At 38.2% G+C, this 21,449-nt stretch overlaps 1 protein-coding gene across 1 annotated transcript in view; it reads right to left on the bottom strand.

Annotated features, from left to right (window-relative positions):
- Nucleotides 1-21,449, bottom strand: part of vax2 (ventral anterior homeobox 2) — a 41,476-nt gene that overhangs the window by 16,644 nt on the left and 3,383 nt on the right. Inside the window, exon 2 of the mRNA XM_066718302.1 lies at nt 19,470-19,657. Coding sequence (XP_066574399.1) covers nt 19,470-19,657 — 188 coding nt within the window. The remainder of the gene's footprint in view (nt 1-19,469; nt 19,658-21,449) is intronic.

The following is a 21,449-nucleotide window of genomic DNA, read 5'->3' on the forward strand; positions in this document are numbered from 1 at the left end:
AAAGCAGCAAAATCACCTACCAGGTCTGCAGTAATTAATAGCCTGTTTCTCATCATTGCTGTTCACTGTGCGGTGTTCACAAACTATGTCCAACATACTGCTGATTGTTTTGATACAACTTCTGTGAATTAGAAATCAGAAATCAGATCTCAAAAAGAGATCAGGGTTCCAAGTTTGCTTCTCTGGGTCCAGGATTTGTGGATACACAGCCAGGACTTCATTCAACTGGATTTCTGTTCCCTGTGGCCACTGCAGCACAGGGGACTGTAGCGATTTAATAAAGACAGAACGTCAAACTGATCCGTTGAGATCACAATTATAATGCCACTTAAAAAATGTGCAATGTACTACATATCATTTATCTCCGACTGTGATTAAAGGGGACTATGGCAACACAGTGTTGGATGAAAACCCTCACAGATACTGAGAACACTGATTTTCTGGCCAAGCTGATTATTAAAATCATGGTAAACCAAGATCTAAGGGAATTGTTATCTATGCAGTATTGTTTTAGTTTCTGCTGAATACTAAACTTCTCTCAGAATCCAGAGGTTTCACATCTTTATTTATCTTAACGCCTGTCAATACATGCATATCAGTCTATGCATATTATTCTGCAGATTAAGCCACTGAAGCTCTTCCGTCTTCTGATTCTTGCAGCTAAATTGATTTTAGAGAGACAGGTGACAGTCATTTCTGGATACATTTCCATGTTTGTGTAATGTTTAAAACTTCAATACAGATACACAGTGATATCAGTCTATGCCTTGACATCTTTTGAATACGAACCAGACAAGACGATATACAAATTGTGTTTAACTGGTTTAACAAGAAACAACTTCTTTCCCCCCGATATCACGGCGGTATGGGCAGCACAACTGGAGGCGGCACTCTGTGTCCCCCCACTGCATCTCTAAAATGTATCCATCTTTTCAATTTTCGTTATAGAAGAAATCACACCGTTATGAAAACAGGTTTTTCAAATAAGAAACCTAGGACATTACATTAAGCAAGATTTGAACTATGTTCGCTTTTCGTGTAACGCAGAACTTTTGGAACAAGAAAAATACTACTATGCTACTACTACTATTATTAATAATAAATGGTACTATTACTAATAATAATTACTCTTACAGGCGCACCGTTTCCCGTCTCTAGAATCGCCATGGGCCGAGACTGGGAGCTGTGGTCGGCAGTGGGAGGAGAGTCGGCGGCGCTTCTGCGGCTGTTGGCTGGAGCCGAGAGCCACCTGCTGGGAGTGCAGCGACTCGGACCTCTTAACCCCAACACACCCACAGTGAGTCAAATCTAAGAAATGATGAAGGACACATCCACGGATGCCTTTATTTGTTTGTGTTTTCAGTCCCAGTGCACTTTGTTAATGACGAGGAAATCATTAGGTTTGCATGAGGGCAATGTCTGACGCATCAGTGTTACGTTTAAATATCAACACTATCCCCAGTCTGGACAGTAACGATGAATGCCTCTGAGATGAGCGCAGATCATGCAGCTGGGGCTGAGCTCCAGTTAGAGCCCGTGTCCAGGCTCTGTAATCCGGGTTGAAACCTCTGATCCAGGGTCACTGCTGCTGCATCTCTGTGCGACCGGCGGGCAGAGCAGCTCCGAGGTGCTGGATCGGAATAAATCCACTTCACAAATGCACTACTGTGATCTCATTACATTCAGTTGTTAACAAACCCGACAGCTTTAATGGCACAGGTTATGTTTTTTGGTCTTTCGTTAACTACTTTAAATGGCTTTCACATTCCTAATAAAGTTTGATCAATACATCCACCAGGTGAATATCTCCAGCAACGGTACATGAAGATGAAGACACGCCTTCTGAGCACCACACACACACACCGTGCAAAAGAGCGTTTAGTGTTAAATATTATATATGGGATTATTATGCTAGAGGGAAAATTGTGGTTGTAGTTCATGAGGTTCATATACCTACATTTGCATCTCAGAGTCCGTATGAGGCATATTGAACACCTAAAGTTTAGTAAGTATGTCACTGAGGGCTCACTTCCCACAAAAAAACAGATTACACAATGTCATAACACTGGGGCCCCTGCAGCAGCTAAATCAAGAATTGATAAAAACACAAGAGGTGCATTTGATTTTGTTGTATAATGTTGTTTAATAGATTTTACTTCCATGTTCCTTATTTATCGTTGTTAAATTAATTGTAAAACACTTCTATTATAACGCAGGCAGCATGGGTGGTCTATGTAGGTATGCGACTGTGAAGAACTGTCTTTCCACAGCATGTTGCCACTCTGCCAGCAATGAGGTTCAAGGGTTTTAAAATAATAATTAGGCCTACAACGGTTTATGTAAAAGATGTTGTGTGTTTTAAAGTCGATGTTCATTAATTTGAAGACTTGCGTGGCTGTTGTCTGTATTCAGAATAAAAAGGAGGGAGCCCAAATCTCCTGCAAATCGATCATTTATCCCGCAGCTCCCCGCTAAATATTCTGTACCAGTCTAACCAACATTGCAAAGTGCTTGTGCAACAGACGATTTTATTCACCATTTCAAATAGTTTAATTACCAAAATGTTCATTCAATTAAGAGCTTATCGTACATATTCATTCGTTCTTCCATTCGTTATTTTGAGTTTTCAAATAATTGTTCTGCTTGATGTCCAACCGATAAATGAAACCATCCTCTAGTGTCGGTATTAATATCTGTTGGTCTTTTACATGGTTTTTGGGGATTGAAATGTGTTAATAGGGGTTGTTTCTCTCACTCATTTAACCTTTCCGTCGTTTAAGCATTTAACTAGGTTTGAGTCAAATTAAACTGTTTATCACGTTGTTGTTATTAGTGTTAATATAATTATACTAATAGTGGTGATCGTTAAAATCTGCGTAGACAGAATAAATTATTAGCTACAATTAGTTAATTGGCTAAAAAGGCCTTACCTTTGTTTAATTGTCATTGATTGGTTAATGATTCAATTGACAAATCATTTCTAAACAGTGTGGGATCAGCAGATCAGTATTATACTGGTTGTGGGTTTCAGTCTCTGATGCTTCACAAATCGTGGATTTCATAAAGTGTCGGTGTGCACGTATTTTTTTCATAGATCATTCACATTCAATTAATCAAAATCTTTTGAAAACAAACCTTTCAAACCAGTCAATGAATTTCAATTAACTATGCTGAGTTGAGTGGATGTATAATACGATGGTGGTGTAACTTATTTCTAATGGTTTCTCTGGAAAAAGGCAATGTACTTTTACCAGCTGCTTTACATAGATTCAATAAAATGTTAGTTTACTCCCTTCACTGATGGGTCCATTGTATAAGGGGCCGTTCAATTAAAAAATAACAGAAAAAATGAATCATATACCAAAGTGGATATATTATATAGCCGAAAAAAACATGCCAAAGTGGATATATCATATACCAAAGTGGATATTTCATATAGCAGAGAAAACAAAAACATACACCAAAGTGAATATGTCATATACCAGAAAAAATATGTCACGTTGCACAAAAAAATATATACCAAAGTCCCGTGATGGAGATGTTGGGTTGGACATGCGCAGTGTGCCCAGGTGGTTAGAGATGAGAGGATCCTTCACAGGGTCCCAGACATTGGAAAAAAAGATTTTACACTGTGTTATCGATAACTGTACATATACATTAATATACACATATTACAATTATACGTTTTTAAATTACTGGTACTGTATTTGCTATTTATGATTTATTAATAGCTCTACTTGTTTTTTAATGTAATTTGGTGGTGAATTGTTGTTTATGACCAATGTGATGCTGTTCAAGTTTATAACAAACGGAGGCAGCATCACATTGTTACACAAAACATATAATCAAATAATAATCACATCAAGGCAAGCCAATTTAATTAGTGAAACCAATCTAGTTTCATCACTGTACAGTACTGCCCTCGCATAGTTATTGTGATCAAACTGTCAATTAAGTGTCTGCGGCACCATTTGTGCAATATACAGTATGTTAATGTTATTTTTCGTTTTTTAATTATATGAACTATATCACCCAGCAGTGGATCACACAAAGATGTTTCCACTTACCCAGCTGACACACAACGTTGCTGCTACATGAATTACGTTGCTACACTGTTGTGGCATCATTGTGTGTTAGCCGGGTAGTTACTCCAAGCTAGACTATAGCTGTGTATACAGTGCATACACATATATGCAGGCTATATAAGTATGTACACACGCTGTTGCTTTTTCTGAATTAATGCATTCATTGGAGATTCCAATAATTCAATATCCAGCTAATCAGGACCCCTGTCTGCGGGGCTGTACACTTGAGTCTGTGCGCGGCGGTGAACAGCGCTGTGAGTGCAGTGTTGCGGGTCCGGTCCCGATGTGTGGATGCTATTTTTAATATATTTCCCTGTGTTTAACGGTATCAGAGTAGAAGGAACAATTATAATGGCATTAATAGCGTTGACACAGTTGGTCTGCATTAGAATGGCGTGTCTGTATCATGACTCAGGGACCACAGAAATGAACACATTGATGCACTAGATGTCCTATCATCCATCTTTAATTCGCTGCGAGTGAGATGTTGAGTCCACCACCTTGGGTAATATTGACCCTTCTTCTGAAAACACCAACATGATAAAAGCATAGCCTATTAATAATAAAGTACAGCATACAATAAAACATAGCGAGCAACTTATACACTAGCCTCAGAGTGTACACCTGTAAACTTTAATTTAGGCTTCATGAGTGGTATATTGATTAGCGCCTGCGCATGAATGTCCGCATCGATGTGTCCCTCATTCGGCTCTAATGCCTGGGACCCTGTGAAGGATCCTCTCATCTCACCAACTGGGCGCACTGCGCATGTCCACCCCAACATCGCCACCACGGGACTTTGGTATATATATATTTTTTGCAGTGATATTTTTTCTGCTATATGATATATCCACTTTGGTATATTAATTATTTTTTCTGCTATATGATATATCCACTTTGGTATATGATTTATATGTTTGTGCCATGTGATATATATATTTTGGTATATGATTTTTTGTTTTTCTGCTATATGATATATCCACATTGGTATATGATTTACAACGCAACCCACATGGATAAGCGGTTTCGGAAATGGATGGATGGATGGATGGATGGTATACGATTTATTTTTTCTCTTATTTTTTAATTGAACGGCCCCTCATACCATTGCTCTTGGAGATCCATTTAGTTTAACATGTTTTAATCACATTTGACTGGTTACTTGGCATTCTGTTTGCTTCCAACCAATTTAACTCTGACCTACAAATCAGTAGCAGTAATCAGGAGCTATTAGACCATTTGAATGGTACATTATTTGTCCATAAGCTTCACATGGGGGTATCATCATACCATTCCATGTGACCAAATTGCATTTGTCCACAAATTGCTATATTCTACACAAGTATACAGTAAAACGACCGGACCCATTTTTATTCACAGGGTAAAAGTGCTAGCTGTATTTTGAATCTCAAATTTGGGGAAAAGTATTTTTTTTGTGAAGCCGTTTTGATGATAGCACAAAGTTGGCACAGAGTCTTATACTTCTGAGCATTGAATAAGCCAACTACATTTTGAATTTGAAATAGTGGAGTATCATAAATTGAGGAATTTGGATTGATGGGTTTTACACTAGTTTACCCCGAGCAACCTTTTACTGGATATTATGGAGTATAATATAACCTGATACTCAAAAGATTCAGTCATGTTTAAGAACACTGTTTTTCTTCCCAGTTTTATTAACAGGTCTTATCTCCCCTAAAGGCAAAAAACTAGAGTTCACCATAGGAACTGGCACCTGGGAATAGCACAAATGTTTTATAGTTTATGTGAGAAATGCTGCCACTGTTCTTGGTATTACTGGGAACATTGCCACAGTGAATTAGCATAATGTTCACCCTCTGCAGCCTGAAAGACATCAAAACAGTGAACAACAGCAAAGTAACAGACGCATAAGAGCAGCGAGAAAATACAGGGAACATAACAATTATTAGATTATTCAGAGGAGGAAATCCAATGATGTTTAACAATAGATTGGACATCAGTATGGGTCCAGAAGCCATGCATTACCAGATTATATCAATGTATACATAAAATTGAAATTTATGCAATAGGGTCTTTTCAAGGAGCCCAGTAAACAGATTTGGGATCACCCAGCCGAACATGACCAGACTGCTGCAACAGGTTACATATAATTTAGTTGGATTTTTCCACATTTAATGAAATCAGAATGGATTTAGGTTTAGGTTTTGCCACTGATCAACACAGAAAATGTCCATAATGTAAAAGTAAAAAATATAAATCTCCAAATTATTCTAAATTAATTACAAATAAAAAACAGAAAATAAGTGAATGCATAAGTAATCACCCCCTTTGCTATGACACACCTGATTGTGATGTGGTGCAACCAACTGTCTTTAGAAGTCACGTAATTAGTTTAATGGAGTCCACCACTGTGAAATTAAGGTGTGTCACATGATTTCAGGGTAAATACACCTGTCTCTGGGAGGTCCCACAATTGGTTAGTACAATTCCAAACAAAAACTACATCATGAAGATGAAGGAACATTCAAAGCAAATCCGGAATAAGGTTTTTCAAAAGCACCAATGAGGGGTAGGATATAACATATATAGAACATATATATATATATATATAGATATAGAACATTTCCAAGGCATTGAATATCCCCCGGAGAAGGGCACTAGTCAGGGAGGCTACTAAGAGGCCTATGACAACTCTAAAGGAGTTACAGTCTTCCACAGCTGAGCCAGGACACACTGTGCAGACTGCAACAACAGCCCGGGTGCTTCACAAAAGTGGCCTTTATGGAAGAGTGGCAAAACGAAAGCCATTGTTGAAAAAAACTCACATCAAATCTCGGCTAGAGTTTTCCAGAAGTCATGTGGGAGACTCTGAGACCAAGTGGCGGAAGATTCTATGGTCTGAAGAGACCAAAATAGAGCTTTTTGGCTTCAACACTAAGCGCTACGTTTGGCGCAAGCCTAACACTGCACATCATCCTGAGAACACCATCTGTACCGTGAAGCATGGAGGTGGCGACATCATGCTATGGGGATGCTTCTCTGCATCAGAGCCTGGAAACCTTGTAAAGACAGAGGCAAAATGGATGCAGCAAAGTACAGAGACATCCTGGAAGAAAACCTGCGATGTTTGCAAGAGACCTGGGACTTGGGAGAAGATTGATCTTCCAGCAGGACAATGAACCCAAACATACAGCCAAAGCCACATTGGAGTGGCTTAAAAACGAAAAGGTCAATGTCCTGGAGTGGCCCACTCAAAGCCTGGACCTCAATCCAATTGAGAATATTTGGAAAAAGTTGAAAATTGCTGTTCACCAAAGGTCCCCATCCAACTTGACAGAGCTTCAGCAATGGGCAGAAATTGCTGTGCAAAGCTGGTAGAGACTTATCCACAGAGTGTAATTGCTGCCAAAGGTGCCTCTACCAAATATTGACTGAAGGAGGTGATTACTTATGCACTCAAGTATTTTCTGTTTTGTATTTGCAATTAATTTAGAACAATTTGCAGATTATATTTTTCACTTTTACATTATGGACATTTTCTGTGTTGATCAGTGGCAAAACTCCTGATTAAATCCATTCTGATCTCATAGGGGGTGAATACTTGGGAGAGCCACTGTATATACATTTCCCCACTGATCATGGAGACTAGAGTTTGTGTCTTTTAATTTGTTTTACGGTAAACCGACTGCTCTCATGTGGTATTGGGCACACATCTTCATTGGGCTGTGAGACACCTTTATAGAGGCCAATTTCCCTTTGCAAATGGCCTTAGCCCTTGCATTGGCAAAATGCAAAGGTGTTATTGTAATTTAGATTTTTTTAAATCTTTGAAAACTGTTTAATATCTCTCAATCTCAGTATATTTTGTTGTGTTGCACATATTCAAAGTGTATGTTTATGAACATTATAGTGTAATGTTACAGTAACACAGTCCTTACGTAAAACTTGTAACAGGTCTATGTAGTCTAAGCTTTAAAAAAGGAATTGATCTTCAGGAATGTCCCTCTGTTTTTGAAGGGATTGTTCTTCAGCCAATACATGCGTGTGCTGAGATTTCTGAAAAGGAGATTAGGGCAACATCTTCCATAAGAACACTGCCCTCTTGGGACAGATGACCATTGGATCGGTCAGTCCTGGAGTACCTTTCAGATCTCACTGTGGGTGTCCAGCACTAAACATAATAACTGGTGACTACAGTTTAGCATGACTGGCTATCAGTCAAAACAGGATGAAGCATCTCATTGCCTACTGCAGCCCAAGCATGACTTTATATGCAAAGTGATTCCCATCCCTCCCATGGCGCTCCATGCTATATAGAAAATGTTCTCCTGGATACCAGCCCATGTTCTGTTATACATGCACCCTATTGTCTGCAATTCAGCCTAACAGATCTTCTCTTTTGACATTGATCAGCAACAGCCTTGCAGATTTCCCTCTGTATTCTACCAAAGTCACATTGCCACATTCAGATTCCATCAGTTCTGACTAACCTGATGGCTCATGTCATGTGATTGTTGATAGGCAATCTAATAGGAATGGCTAATTAAATTCTGTATAATACTGTATATATGTTCTTTACATAAATTACTATCTCAATACTTGTCAACATCCAGCAAGGATGGTGGCAGTTACGGTAAATGTCATACTCCACCTGGCTACCATACATAATTATTTAATTAAAACGCTCAGTCTCCCTGAATGGTCGTCTGCGTACTGGAAGTCCTTCATGTCTGCAGTCACTCCATGTCAGTTAAGCAGTGTGGTCACCACTTTCCTCAGTTGTGGGAATATCAATGCACAGTAGTGACTGACCTTCAATGAGATGTGTGACAGTGAGTCATTATCAGTGAGTCACTCATTTTCATTTTTTTCTCTTCAGTTTTCTCAACAGTAGTTTGTTGTTGTTGTGAATTGCATCTCGCTAAACAGCAATGTCCAGCACCATACGTGAATACACCCCCAAGTCTTACAAAGATAATAAGAATGAAACCGAGTTGCCTCTGAAACCATTTACAATCGGGTAAACATGAAGTTGTGGGCTATATAGGTTGCTATCCTCTCTCCCAAGTTTTCATTTAATAATACATTTAAAAAGCTTACATTTTACTTGTACTACTTGTGTAAGTGATCATGTATTTGCTGACAATTAATTGTGCAAAGCTTTAAAACAATGGTGACATATTCCTTAGGAATTCCACACACAACCTGAGCGGTCTGTGCAATGCAGTGTGTGACTGGAGCAGCAGGGAAGAGAGTGTTTGTTCAAACACATTTGATTTTTAAAAATGCTAATATTTTTAATTGCCAGTCTATTATCTCACATTAAAAATCTTCAAATGAATGGAAATTTTATGCATGAGGTCCTTAGTGTTATCAAGAGGGAGATCTCCAGTTTGTTGGTAAATACAAGCATTGACAGATTTGAGTTCTAATTTGGAGTCAGTAAATGTATAATTGCTGGATTAAAAGGACAAAGCTATCAAATAACATGGTGGTGTGGTGGTTAGCACTGCTGCCTCACAGCTCTGGGGTCTTGGGTTCAAGTCCTGGCTTGGGGGGGCCTGTCTGTGTCTCTTCCCACTTCAAAGATATGTGGGTTAGGCTGATTTCTGTGCCCAGCAATGGACTGGTGTGTTCTTGCTTTGTGCCCTATGCCTGCTGGGATTGGCTCTGGCTTCCCTGTGACCTTCACCAGGATAAGTGGTTTTGAAGATGAATGGCTATCATGGTATACATTATGTTAAGTGAGTTGAAGAACACAGAAGAAAAAATAGTGTAAAGAGGAAGTTATTTTTTTGTTCTGTTGTTGTAACTGTTGTTGTTCTGTGTATGGAACATGAAACATTGCATATTCGGCTTAGGTTATGAAGAGGCACAGGTCAATCCAAGGTCTATGCCTTCAATGTAATGTAGGTCAAGGTAAGTTTTATGTGGCCAGGTATTTGTGGTTTGCTTCTTACACGATGGCTTTCATACAGAATATAAAACGAACTCAAGGCATCTTAATACCATTATAATTCAATTTGCATAAAATGCTGCACAATGGGCAATGTACAATACAATAGTTGATCAGCCATTTGCAGAAACGAGGCTTAAATCTTGAGTCAAATTTGACCTTCTGTACACAGAGCTGTCACTTGAGCACTTAGGCCTGGACCAAATCCAAATTGAAACCTACCCACAAATCGCAAATTACAAACATGTAGCCCATATCGCTTTGTTATTAATGAGTAGCAGAAATTGGCTTCTGACAAAACATTAATATGCTTCTTGCTATAAGGTTGTAATTTGTGATTTGTGGGTAGGTTCAAATTTGTATGTCCTCAAGGCCTGATCGTCTCTTTTTTGTGTTTTATTGTGACAGCTGTGCAATTGAAAAGTGGTGCCATCATTATAAAAAATATCTAAAAAACAGACCTACCCCAATAACCAATGTTGCTGCCTGGACATTCAAGTAATTCAGTGGGAGGAATTATTTCCCATTAATTCTTACTCTATCAACTTGAAATGAAGAGCAGAGTACATTCATAGATTCATTTACTTCAATCACACATTACGGTAAATGTACTGTGATGGCCGTCTTCACTAATGTGGCAGACAAAATAAATTAATCTTCTTTGCAAAGTATATCAAAGCAAAAGGAACACCCACATGTCATCTTACTGATACCTAGGTTTAGGCTGTTGCTCAGCTGTCATTCATACAGATCCACTCAAACACTATTAGGGTGGCTAACCTTCTGGGAGATCCACACGAAGAATTATCAAGGGCTATTTATAATATTCATCCCTCTGTAAACTAGGAACCTGTAAGAAGCATGGGGAAAAAAGATAAATGTTCAAATATTTTTGCCTATCAAGGTATTCTGGTCACAGATTATGCATCCATGTTAGGAACATATTTGTTTTCTGCTCTATCTAAGGTAGGTCAGGGTAAGTTTTATGTGGCCAGGCATTTGTGGTTTGCTTCTTTCACGATGGCTTTCATACAGAATATAAAACAAACTCAAGGCTACATCGTGATACCATTATAATTACTCAAGACGCATCTTTTCCGACAGTACTTGTAATATTAGTCCTCTATCCCTGCTAGATAGCACTTCACAGTTCTTATTATGCTTCTCGCGTTCTTGATTGTTTTCCTCCTTGCTCCCTTTCCCGTAGCGCTTGACTGTGACCCTACATCTTGACAGCACTTAGCTTTCACCGTCCAGGATGTAGGACCTCACTTACTGTACTTGCCTGTGTAAATTGTAAATTGGAATTTGTAAAATGTATTTTGAATTGCTGTTTTAGCCAAATTGAATTTGTAATGATTGCCTTGTACTTCTCTGTATTTTTGCACTTTGTTTGCACTTATGTTGTAAGTCGACCCTGGATAAGGGTGTCTGTCAAGAAAAAAAAAATAATAATAATAATAATTCAATTTGCTTAAAATGCTGCACAATGGGCAATGTACAATACAAGACAGACCCTTGCAAATCCAAATTCCTGTGTCAAACCCACTGGTTGCAATTACCTGCCCATGCTTTTCTTCGTTTTTTGCACTTGAATAGAACTGAGCTCCAGAAAAGATTTCAGGTTGACTTGACACAATTTCAGTGGCTGTGCATATAATGGTGATCTGAAAAGATTAAATGCATTTACAAAAGGAAGAAGGACTATAAAAACCTTTGTTTTCAGTGTGTTTGTGCTCTTTAAAAATACAGCAATAAAGTAAGTGTTCAACAGGTTCTAAACATGAAAGAAAAAACTAAATAATCTTGTTCAAGAGGTGTAAAATCATTCCAGCCTTTTTCAGGATTATTGTTTCTAAGAGGTTTTTTGTTTTTCATTATTTTAACTTATTCTGTAGTATGACAGTCAGTCTACATCAACCATTACTCCCTATTGTATCATTGTTTTGCAGAATTTAGTCCGAGATAGGAGCATTGAAGACAAATATGAATGGATTAGTTCATTTTGAAATGTACAGAACAATACTATAGATACCTTGTTCATTTGATGCATTTCATTTCAAGCAAAACATGTTTTTTCAAAGCAGGGAAAGCGATCAAAGTACACATGCATGCACACTCAGAGCTTACATAGAAGCTGAAACAAAAGACAAGACCAGTGGGAGATCATTGGAGGTGGAAAAAAAACAATAAAAACAAAGACACCAAACAGAATATACATATATCAATCAGCATCTACAGATTACACCCCAGGTTTTGCTCACTTGAATACATTAAAAGCCCCACATGATGGTGATGTAACTATTGCAAACTGATTTTATCTCTGGTGTGCTCCCAGTTCAATGCAGAGTTTCTTGCAAGCATACCAAACCATGACTACTAGGCACAGTAGGGGTCAAGGAAAGGAGAAAATCGGTCTCAGTCTTGTTCCTCTTACTTGAACACAATCCTTCTATGAGTCTCAGTACACTTTCTACTTCTGTCATTTGACTGCAAGGCTGAATCAATGAGGATTCTGGACCTGACACCCATGCTGTCCTTTGACTTGCTTGTAAACAGAATAATTTGCTGACATAATGCAGGTTTCTGACAGGGAATCTTCTTTCATCCTCATAAATACACACACGTTAAAGAGCATGTCACTATTTCACACAACTGCTTTTCCGTCAGGTAGCACAGAGGTACAGTTAAAACATCTCTCACCGATGGGATTTCTGCTAAGGAAAGCTGTCCAGCCCCTGTCCTGTGCTCACATGATGCCCCTTCATGATATTCAGAGAACATCTGAGGACTTGTTGATTTTATATAAGCTGTCATGATATGATGAACATTCAATAAAATACGATAAAATGACACCTGTTCTCCAAATCCTGCCTTTGATAACTAATGGCTTTTCCCCCCTGAATGCTTCGTGGAGGATTTAATTCACATGGTGCTTGTCAGTTTATAGTTGCTCAGCCATTTGCAGAAACGAGGCTTAAATCTTGAGTCAAATTTGACCTTCTGTACACAGAGCTGTCACTTGAGCACTTAGGCCTGGACCAAATCCAAATTGAAACCTACCCACAAATCGCAAATTACAAACATGTAGCCCATATCGCTTTGTTATTAACAAGTAGCGGAAAGTGGCTTCTGACAAAACATTAAAACACTTTTTGCTATAAGTTGTAATTTGTGGGTAGGTTCAAATTTGTATGTGGTCAAGGCCTGGTTGTCTCTTTTTGTGTTTTATTGTGACAGCTGTACAATTGAAAAGTGGTGCCATCATTATAAAAAATATTTAAAAAACAGACCTACCCCAATAACCAATGTTAATATTTTTGCCTATCAAGGTATTCTGGTCACAGATTATGCATCCATGTTAGGACCATATTTGCTTTCTGCTCTATGTAAGATTTAAACCAAGAAATAGAATGAAGAAAAACAGGGAACACCATTACATGTATTATATATAAAATATTATATGCATTACAAGGATGCATTTCTTATTTCAAATTTCCCGTAGGAGAGCATTGCCCCATATTGATATTCTGTCTTAAAAGAAAAAACATTTAATGATGTTATTTAGATGAGCAACAACCAATAGAGGTTTTAAAATTTGAACCGAATATTCTGCTTTGGCTGATTGGTATAATCTTGAAAACTTAAAACTCTAAAATGTTTAATAGTTGGTTAAAAATATACAGTACTGTACAGAAGTTTTAGGCAGGTGTGAAAAAATGCTGTAAAGTAAGAATGCTTTCAAAAATAGACATGCTAATAGATTATATTTATCAATTAACTAAATGCAAAGTGAGTGAACACTGAAGATATTTCTTAATGACTTTCAATGTATGTTCAGGGTCATTGTCATGCTGCTGAATAAATATGGGGTCAATCAGATACCTCCCTGATGGAATTGCATGATGGATAAGTATCTGCCTGTATCTGCCCTTGGCCTTGTTGCCACGTCAGAGGTATGGCTTTTTGGCCCCAAGTCTTCCATGAAGACCACTTCTGACCAGACTTCACCAGTAGATGGGTGTACCAGGGTCCCACTGTTTTCTGCCATTTCTGAGCTGATGGCACTGCTGGACATCTTCCGATTGTGAAGGGATGCAAGTATGATGTGTCTTTCATCTGCTGCAGTGAGTTTCCTTGGCCGACCACTGCATCTACGGTCCTCAACGTTGCCCGTTTCTTTGTGCTTCTTCAAAAGAGCTTGGAAAGCACATCTGGAAACCCCTGTCTGCCTGGGAGAGACCTTGCCGATGCAGTATAACTACCTTGTGTCTTGTTGCTGTGCTTGGTCTTGCCATGGTGTATGACTTTTGACAGTAAACTGTCTTCAGCAACCTCACCTTGTTATCTGAGTTTGGCTGTTCCTCACCCAGTTTTATTCCTCCTACACAGCGGTTTCTGTTTCAGTTAATGATTGTGTTTCAACCTACATATTGAATTGATGATCATTAGCACCTGTTTGGTATAATTGTTTAATTATACACCTGACTATATGCCTACAAAATCCCTGACTTTGTGCAAGTGTACCTAGAAGAATTGATGCTGTCATGAAGGCAAAGGGTGGTCACACCAAATATGGATTTGATGTAGATTTGCATTTAGTTAATTTATAAATATAATCTATGAACATGTCTATTTTTGAAAGCATTCTTACTGTACAGCATTTTTTCACTCCTGCCTAACATTTTTGCACAGTACTGTATATTTGTTATCAAATGTTAAAACAGGAGGGCTTGTATCTTTAACCTTTATCTGTCAAATGGTAACATCAAGACCATCAAACACACAAATTCATACTACAGCACATCTGTATATTGGCTCGCAGAACACTTCAGACAATTAACTTCATGTTAAGTTTACCACCCCTTTTTAAAAGATGAAACACAAATGCATATTGGTATAAAATAAACCTGGAAACATTTAATTTGCTTTAGTTATCTCTTAGATAAGTACTCTAAAGCATTTATGTAACAAGTACCCATTTCTTTGCATTATCTTCTTCATTAGAACAGGCAATAATCTGTCACGATGGGGAATGTTTTACGGGTATGGCTGAAAGTGTTGGCCATGAAAACCAAACAGGATCAAATTTGGGAGACTCTTGTTCTGGTTCGTGTGGACGTGTGGTTCTGGTTCTAGGTATGTACTGGATAATTAAGATGAGCATAATCAGGACAAAAATAAAATGGAAATAAAAAGACTTACAATTGTTTACTCAGAGACACAAGTATGAGAATTTAAACTGCATCATGCCAGGCATTCTTTGTCACCCAGTTTCCATTCAAGGTCCCTGCATTACTTGCTGTAAAGTGTATACAACAGTGAGGGAAGTGACTAAAATCAATCCCTGAAACTCATACTCGCTAGCCAACCAACTTAATGACAAGAACTTGCTGCTTAGTATTCAATGTTATGAAAATTAATCAATAGACTTGGTAGCATATGACAACTGTTCCTTGTATGACAGATAAATGCCTAGTCTGTGCTGAATATGAGCGTTTGATTTCTTCGATAAATCCCTATTTGTATAGTCTTGGTGTCTGAAGTGCTTTGACCTCAGCTCCCTCAGGGTAAAGAAATGCAAACTATGTTAACTCAAAATGGACACTGTATGTACACAAACAGCATGCATATCATTTTCAGATTAGTTACATAATAGTAAAACCAAAGGCTCCTTTTCCATTTTGTTCATTATTATTTATTGTTATTCTCAGTCATATTAGTAAAGTGGTCAGGGACATCTCAAATCAATCGGCATAAACAATGCATTTCATTTACAGTACAGTAGATCTGGCTGTGACTCATTAAGGCACAGAAACCAAATCAAATCCAGCGTTAAATTCCAATGGAGTAACGTAGGGAAATTAGCCCCTTCCACTGTCCTCTCATTAGGGTTATGAGTGATGATAAATGCAAACCTACTGACTTCCTGCCCCCAGTACAGGCCTGTAATGCAATTTATTAGGATAGAATTGTCAAGTTTCTGCATCATGTTGGACATTCAGGAGAAATACACACAGTGGAGGGCTTGGAAGCTTGGAAGTCATCATATAAAGTTTGAATCCTATTTTCCTCACTGGAGTGCCTTCAGAGATTAGCTATTAGCTGGACCATATAAATTGTAATCATAGTATTATTTTTATTTTTTTAGGAAATCTGACAGACAGCTAAGAGGTATAGGACTATGAATCAAAAGGAAATATAATGATAATAATATTTTATTTTATTGGGGGGTGGGGAAGTTGTTCCTTTTCCCACAGGTAAACAGAAACTAGCTCACCTGATCACTCAGTTACTTTTCCCACTTTAATTTCAGTGACTAAAGGCCGGATTAAATCAAAACTTTGACCCACATGTTAATAGCAAACTACAAACTACATCATAGCGGTTACATTTATGATTAGAAGAAAGTGGGATCTTAATACAAATGAAGCCGCAACTGAGTACAGTTCTGTAGTTTTCCATTAGCGGGTGGGTCAAAGTTTTGATTTAATCCGGCCTTAAGTATTTATTGTAAATTACGTTTTTGTTAGTTTGGATATTGATTTTGTGTTTCTCAAAAACAAACAAAAAAATATATAAAGAAGGCTAATTGCTCACAGCTAAAAAGACTATCTGATTATTCTGTAAAATATATTGTAATGTATATTTCTATTAATATTCCCAAAAATAACGATGGCAGACTCGATTGCAGTTAGTTCACAGACAGCAGTTTAAAGCATTCATGCACTTTGTTGGTCTGTGCAGATGAAGAAAACATCACCTGAAGCGAGCTAATTAATTGATTGAATGCAAATTGCGACCCACTCGCAAACAGCAAAATCTACACCCAACGGAATGTACTTAATGAGCAATTACCACAACTTTCGTTTCCAGAATGAGATACTCATTCGGCGCAGCCGCAGTTCAGCTCCAGTGTGGAAACCGATGAACAAATAAACATGTCGGTCCAGCCGATCCCAAGAAACACTGGCTAAAAAGCGGACGTGCGCTTTTAAAACATACCGTGCAATGGCGCTATATAGCTGACCCACAAAAGATCAAGAAATGTACAACGATGTTTGAGATCCTCCCTCTTTAAACAGTTCTTGCAATATTTGTTTCCCAAGCGAAGCCGCGTAGTAAACACTGCGCAATGTCCGAGTAGCTACTCTGCCTGCGTGTCTCTTTGTCTTTAATGCGCCGCTTGCATCGATACCCAGTTTTCCAAATGTTCAAAATCACAAACTACTGGAAGGTCTATCTGTACTATTTATACACCAAACAAGTTTTCCTTCGAAATACACAAGTAATACAACTAGGAAACGTGTCGATGTTAAATGGAAAATCTTACTCCAAACGTCTTACTCGCCTTACGCCATAGTAAATTGCGTATGAACACAATGCAGCCCCCCGCGGTTGACTTTACGGTGGGTGGATCAATTTCTGACCACATTAGAAACAACAAACATGTAAATACTGATTCAGGTCATTTAACCACATTTTAAAATGATCTTAATTCATCTAAGGAACTATTAGTCACGTATCGCTATTCAAAAGCATTTGATCACTTAGGAACAGCTTTTGGATGATGCCCGTATTACAGCTGCAGTTGTATTTCTATGTGTCGAGTCATACACAGCATCATGGATTGTGTTTACCTTGTTTTCTGCACTGTTATGCTAATCCTAAACAGGGTTATACTAATCTTAATGAGGGAGGATACATGATACAATCTCAAAATGTTTTGAGAGTGATCTGTGGGTCAGTCTGCTTCTCATTGTTGTACACTGGAGCATCATACTTACAAAATATCGATTATAAATTGCATTCATTTATTTTCTTCTTCGTATTTTTTTTAGCCACGACGACAGTTTGAACCTGGCGCACATTTGGGTATTTGGGCAGCAAAACAATTTTCCTTACATCCTTTATTCGTGTGAAATGTTTAATTACGAATGCAGATAATGCTTTATTTGTAATTGTAATTCGACAAAATTGATTGCAATGTTTTGCTTTAAACCTTTTGATACCTTACGGGGTTTTCGGGATTCTACACTTTGTGCTGTACATGTACCTTTCAAAATAAAATGAGAGACTTTAAGATTAATAGCTCAGAAATACGAGACTAGATGTGCAGGGGATGGTATACATTGAATTATCTTAATACATAAGACAAATACATACAGTAATTCGTTCATATGTGGTAAAATTAGATTTTTCAATAATGTGTTTACTGGGGTGGAACTGGGGGGCTGATACATATTTTAGCAAACGACTACACTAACCGCTACACAGACAGTACGTGAACAGTAGTTTTCAGTGTCATCTTTAGCAGAAATAAATCTCTAGGATCATTTCCAAATGTTCGGTTTATTGAACGCATCCTAGCTGCACTTTATAATACAAATGCTGATCTAGGTAGGCTGTGGCTATAGAATAAATATCAATATTAATAATTAATACAGCCTACCTAACCTAAATAATTCATAATTGTTGAGGATTGTTTTTGTTGTTGTCGTTTTTTTACCAATAGTAGACTGTGCCATAAACCAAACTGCTACACCCTGAGATGGGATAAGATACAGTCATTTCGTTTGGGAATAGAAAACACAGACTCGGGAACGGGTCTCGGCCACTCAGGTCCCTTACAAAATATTATTCTAGTTTATAAGCCCTGCCTAAAAATAAACTCACCCACTCGTTCAAAGAAAGTTCTGTTTTGATAAGATTAGGCTTATTCTTTCTTATTTAAATATATGCAATGTAAATGATGGGTAAATAAACTAAACAAAATAGATTTAGAGTTTGCGGGATATATTTTTTAAGTTGCTTACTTTTAGCTTCCCATTATATTCCGCTGCAAGGGCATGGGGGGGGACACTTTGTATGCTGACTGCAGACCAACAACTGTAACTGTACATTTGCAACAAATTGTTCAATATAATCACAGCCTAGAACCGAAACAGATGCAACGGACATGACGAAGATTATTATTATGATCACTGACCATGCTTCCATTTCACCGACCATTCTGTGTCATTGCGTCGAGGGCACAATAACAGTACATTATTATACATGTGTATTCATTAATGACTGTATATACACAACACCTGATTTGAACATTCACCAGCCTCGAGTTGTTTTTTTTAAAGAACGCCCACAACACGTTTAGAACACATAACAAGTGAAATAAAACCAACAGAGATAAATACACCGTGTTGGAGCAGAAAATATGGATCTTGTTTTGCACTTCACGTACTCATTCGGTTTGGGCATGAGGCTTAAGGAACCATTCGAATGTTTTGCAAATGTACACTCTTAGAATGTCGCATTCCGCGTTCTAATGGACCAAATCGCAACACAATGTATCTTTTTGTAACACAAAGCACAGAAAACACAGGCTGCAATGTGCGTGATAATTATCATTATGGTTCACATATAAACATGCACCCCCCCCCTCCTACCTGCGTCTCGGACAGGTGCAGCTGCCGCGCCAGCTCCGTGCGCTCGCGCCCCACCACGTACTGCCCGCGCTGGAACTCGAGCTCGAGCCGGTACAGCTGCTCGGCCGTGAACGACGTGCGCGTGCGCTTGGGCCGGTCCAGGTCCAGCCCGCGGGGCAGCACGATCTCGCGGATGGTGCCCTTGGCGTCTGCGGAGGAGAAAACACGGGGTCAACCGGGGGAGATCGGGGGCTGCTGCACGACACCTGCGCCGGGCATGCACTTCAGGTGGCATCTACAGGCCGTGCAGGCCAAGCAAACCATCAAGAAACAAGCATGCAAACAAACGAACAATCGTACAGGCTAGATATTGCACTACGCGGTTGATGTGTGTGTTTCTGTTTCTTTCTTGTTGTGGTCGTTAGTGTTCTTAAGTCATGTATTATTTGGGGGGCATCTGGATATAGTCTTACTAAAATAAGAGGCATCCTCGGTAGTGATCAACAATTGTATGCATTAGTCCCAAACTGGTCATATGACGAGTTTGGGATTAATGCATGCAATTGTTGATCACTACCGAGGATGCCTCTTATTTCGACCTATTAGTCCAGTGTTTCGTGGTAAAAGTAATTTAAGATTTCACGAATGGAAGTATAAAATCAGATAGACTAGTCTTCTAAGAGTTATTTTTTAAATATATTTTTTAAATAAAGTAAACAATCCAAAGTTAATCAATCCACTTTAAATAATGCTCGTTTTCGCATTATAAATCATCACAAGGCAGACTTAACATAGTGCCGTAATACATTTAAGCTTTTTTGTTGTTGTTTGCAGAGAAACATATTGAGTGCAAACCTACTTTAATTTAATTAAAATTCAGTTAAATTCACTTGTATGATTTAGTGGCGTATGCATTAACTTGAGAAAGTTCTAGAAAGATTAAACTAAACTATTAGTATTTGTAGCAGTAGTATATATACTGCAGTTGTTTTCTCCAGAATTAATTTATTTATGTCACCATGATCCCAATAATAACATTCATTCAATGCACAGGTTACAGTTAACTCGGCTGCTTTTGATTATTATCAAAGGCCATACAGAATGGAAACTGCAATCATTTTTGATTCCTCTAGAAAGTCAAACGTTATTTTAGATATTGAAATGAATAGACGAGATTTTGTAATATATTTTACGAGATTGTGTGTGTGTGTGTGTGTGTATATATATATATATATATATATATATATATATATATATATATATATATATATACACACACACACACACACACACACACACACACACACACACACTCGTCTATTCATATATATATATATATATATATATATATATAGTGCTGGTATGGTCCGGGGACGGGCGGAGGGGATGCCGGCGAGCTGCGGTCCGGAAATCCACACAGTCTAGCGGCCCAACACACTACAGGAGGGTCCGGCCTTCGATCATTTGCCAGAATTGCACGATGGCAAATCCGCCTATGAATATATGTAATCTAGAGCAATCCCTCTCCCGGCGTTCAAGTGGAAGTAGCGAGAAAAAAAGGCTCGCAAATAATAAAGATATTAAGCTATGCTTTCTAACTTCAATAGGAAGTCAACAATCAAGGCCATGAATATCATAATCTCGGCATTGTTCGTCCCAAACTTGTTATTTTTGGAGCAGTATTATTATTGCTATTGTTGTTATTATTGTATAGTCTATTAATGTTTGTTATACGATACGAGAATGAATAAGAAAATTAAAATACATAAATGACAGCACATTAAAATGTGAAACCTTGTTGAAATACATTGGAACATTGTGCATGGAAATGTGCACAGGAATTAAACCATAACCATCCACCAGCCATTTATCAACAAGCGGGGACTGCCCTTAAACATAAAATTACAAATACAGAAAAAAATACAGGGGATCGAGCTAAATGCCAGTTAAGTACAGGCTGCTATGCATCACACAGACTAGGTGCCGGCTCACTGTTTCCAC

This window comes from Amia ocellicauda, chromosome 12, assembly GCF_036373705.1.
Source record: "Amia ocellicauda isolate fAmiCal2 chromosome 12, fAmiCal2.hap1, whole genome shotgun sequence".
Classification (NCBI taxonomy): Eukaryota; Metazoa; Chordata; class Actinopteri; order Amiiformes; family Amiidae; genus Amia; species Amia ocellicauda.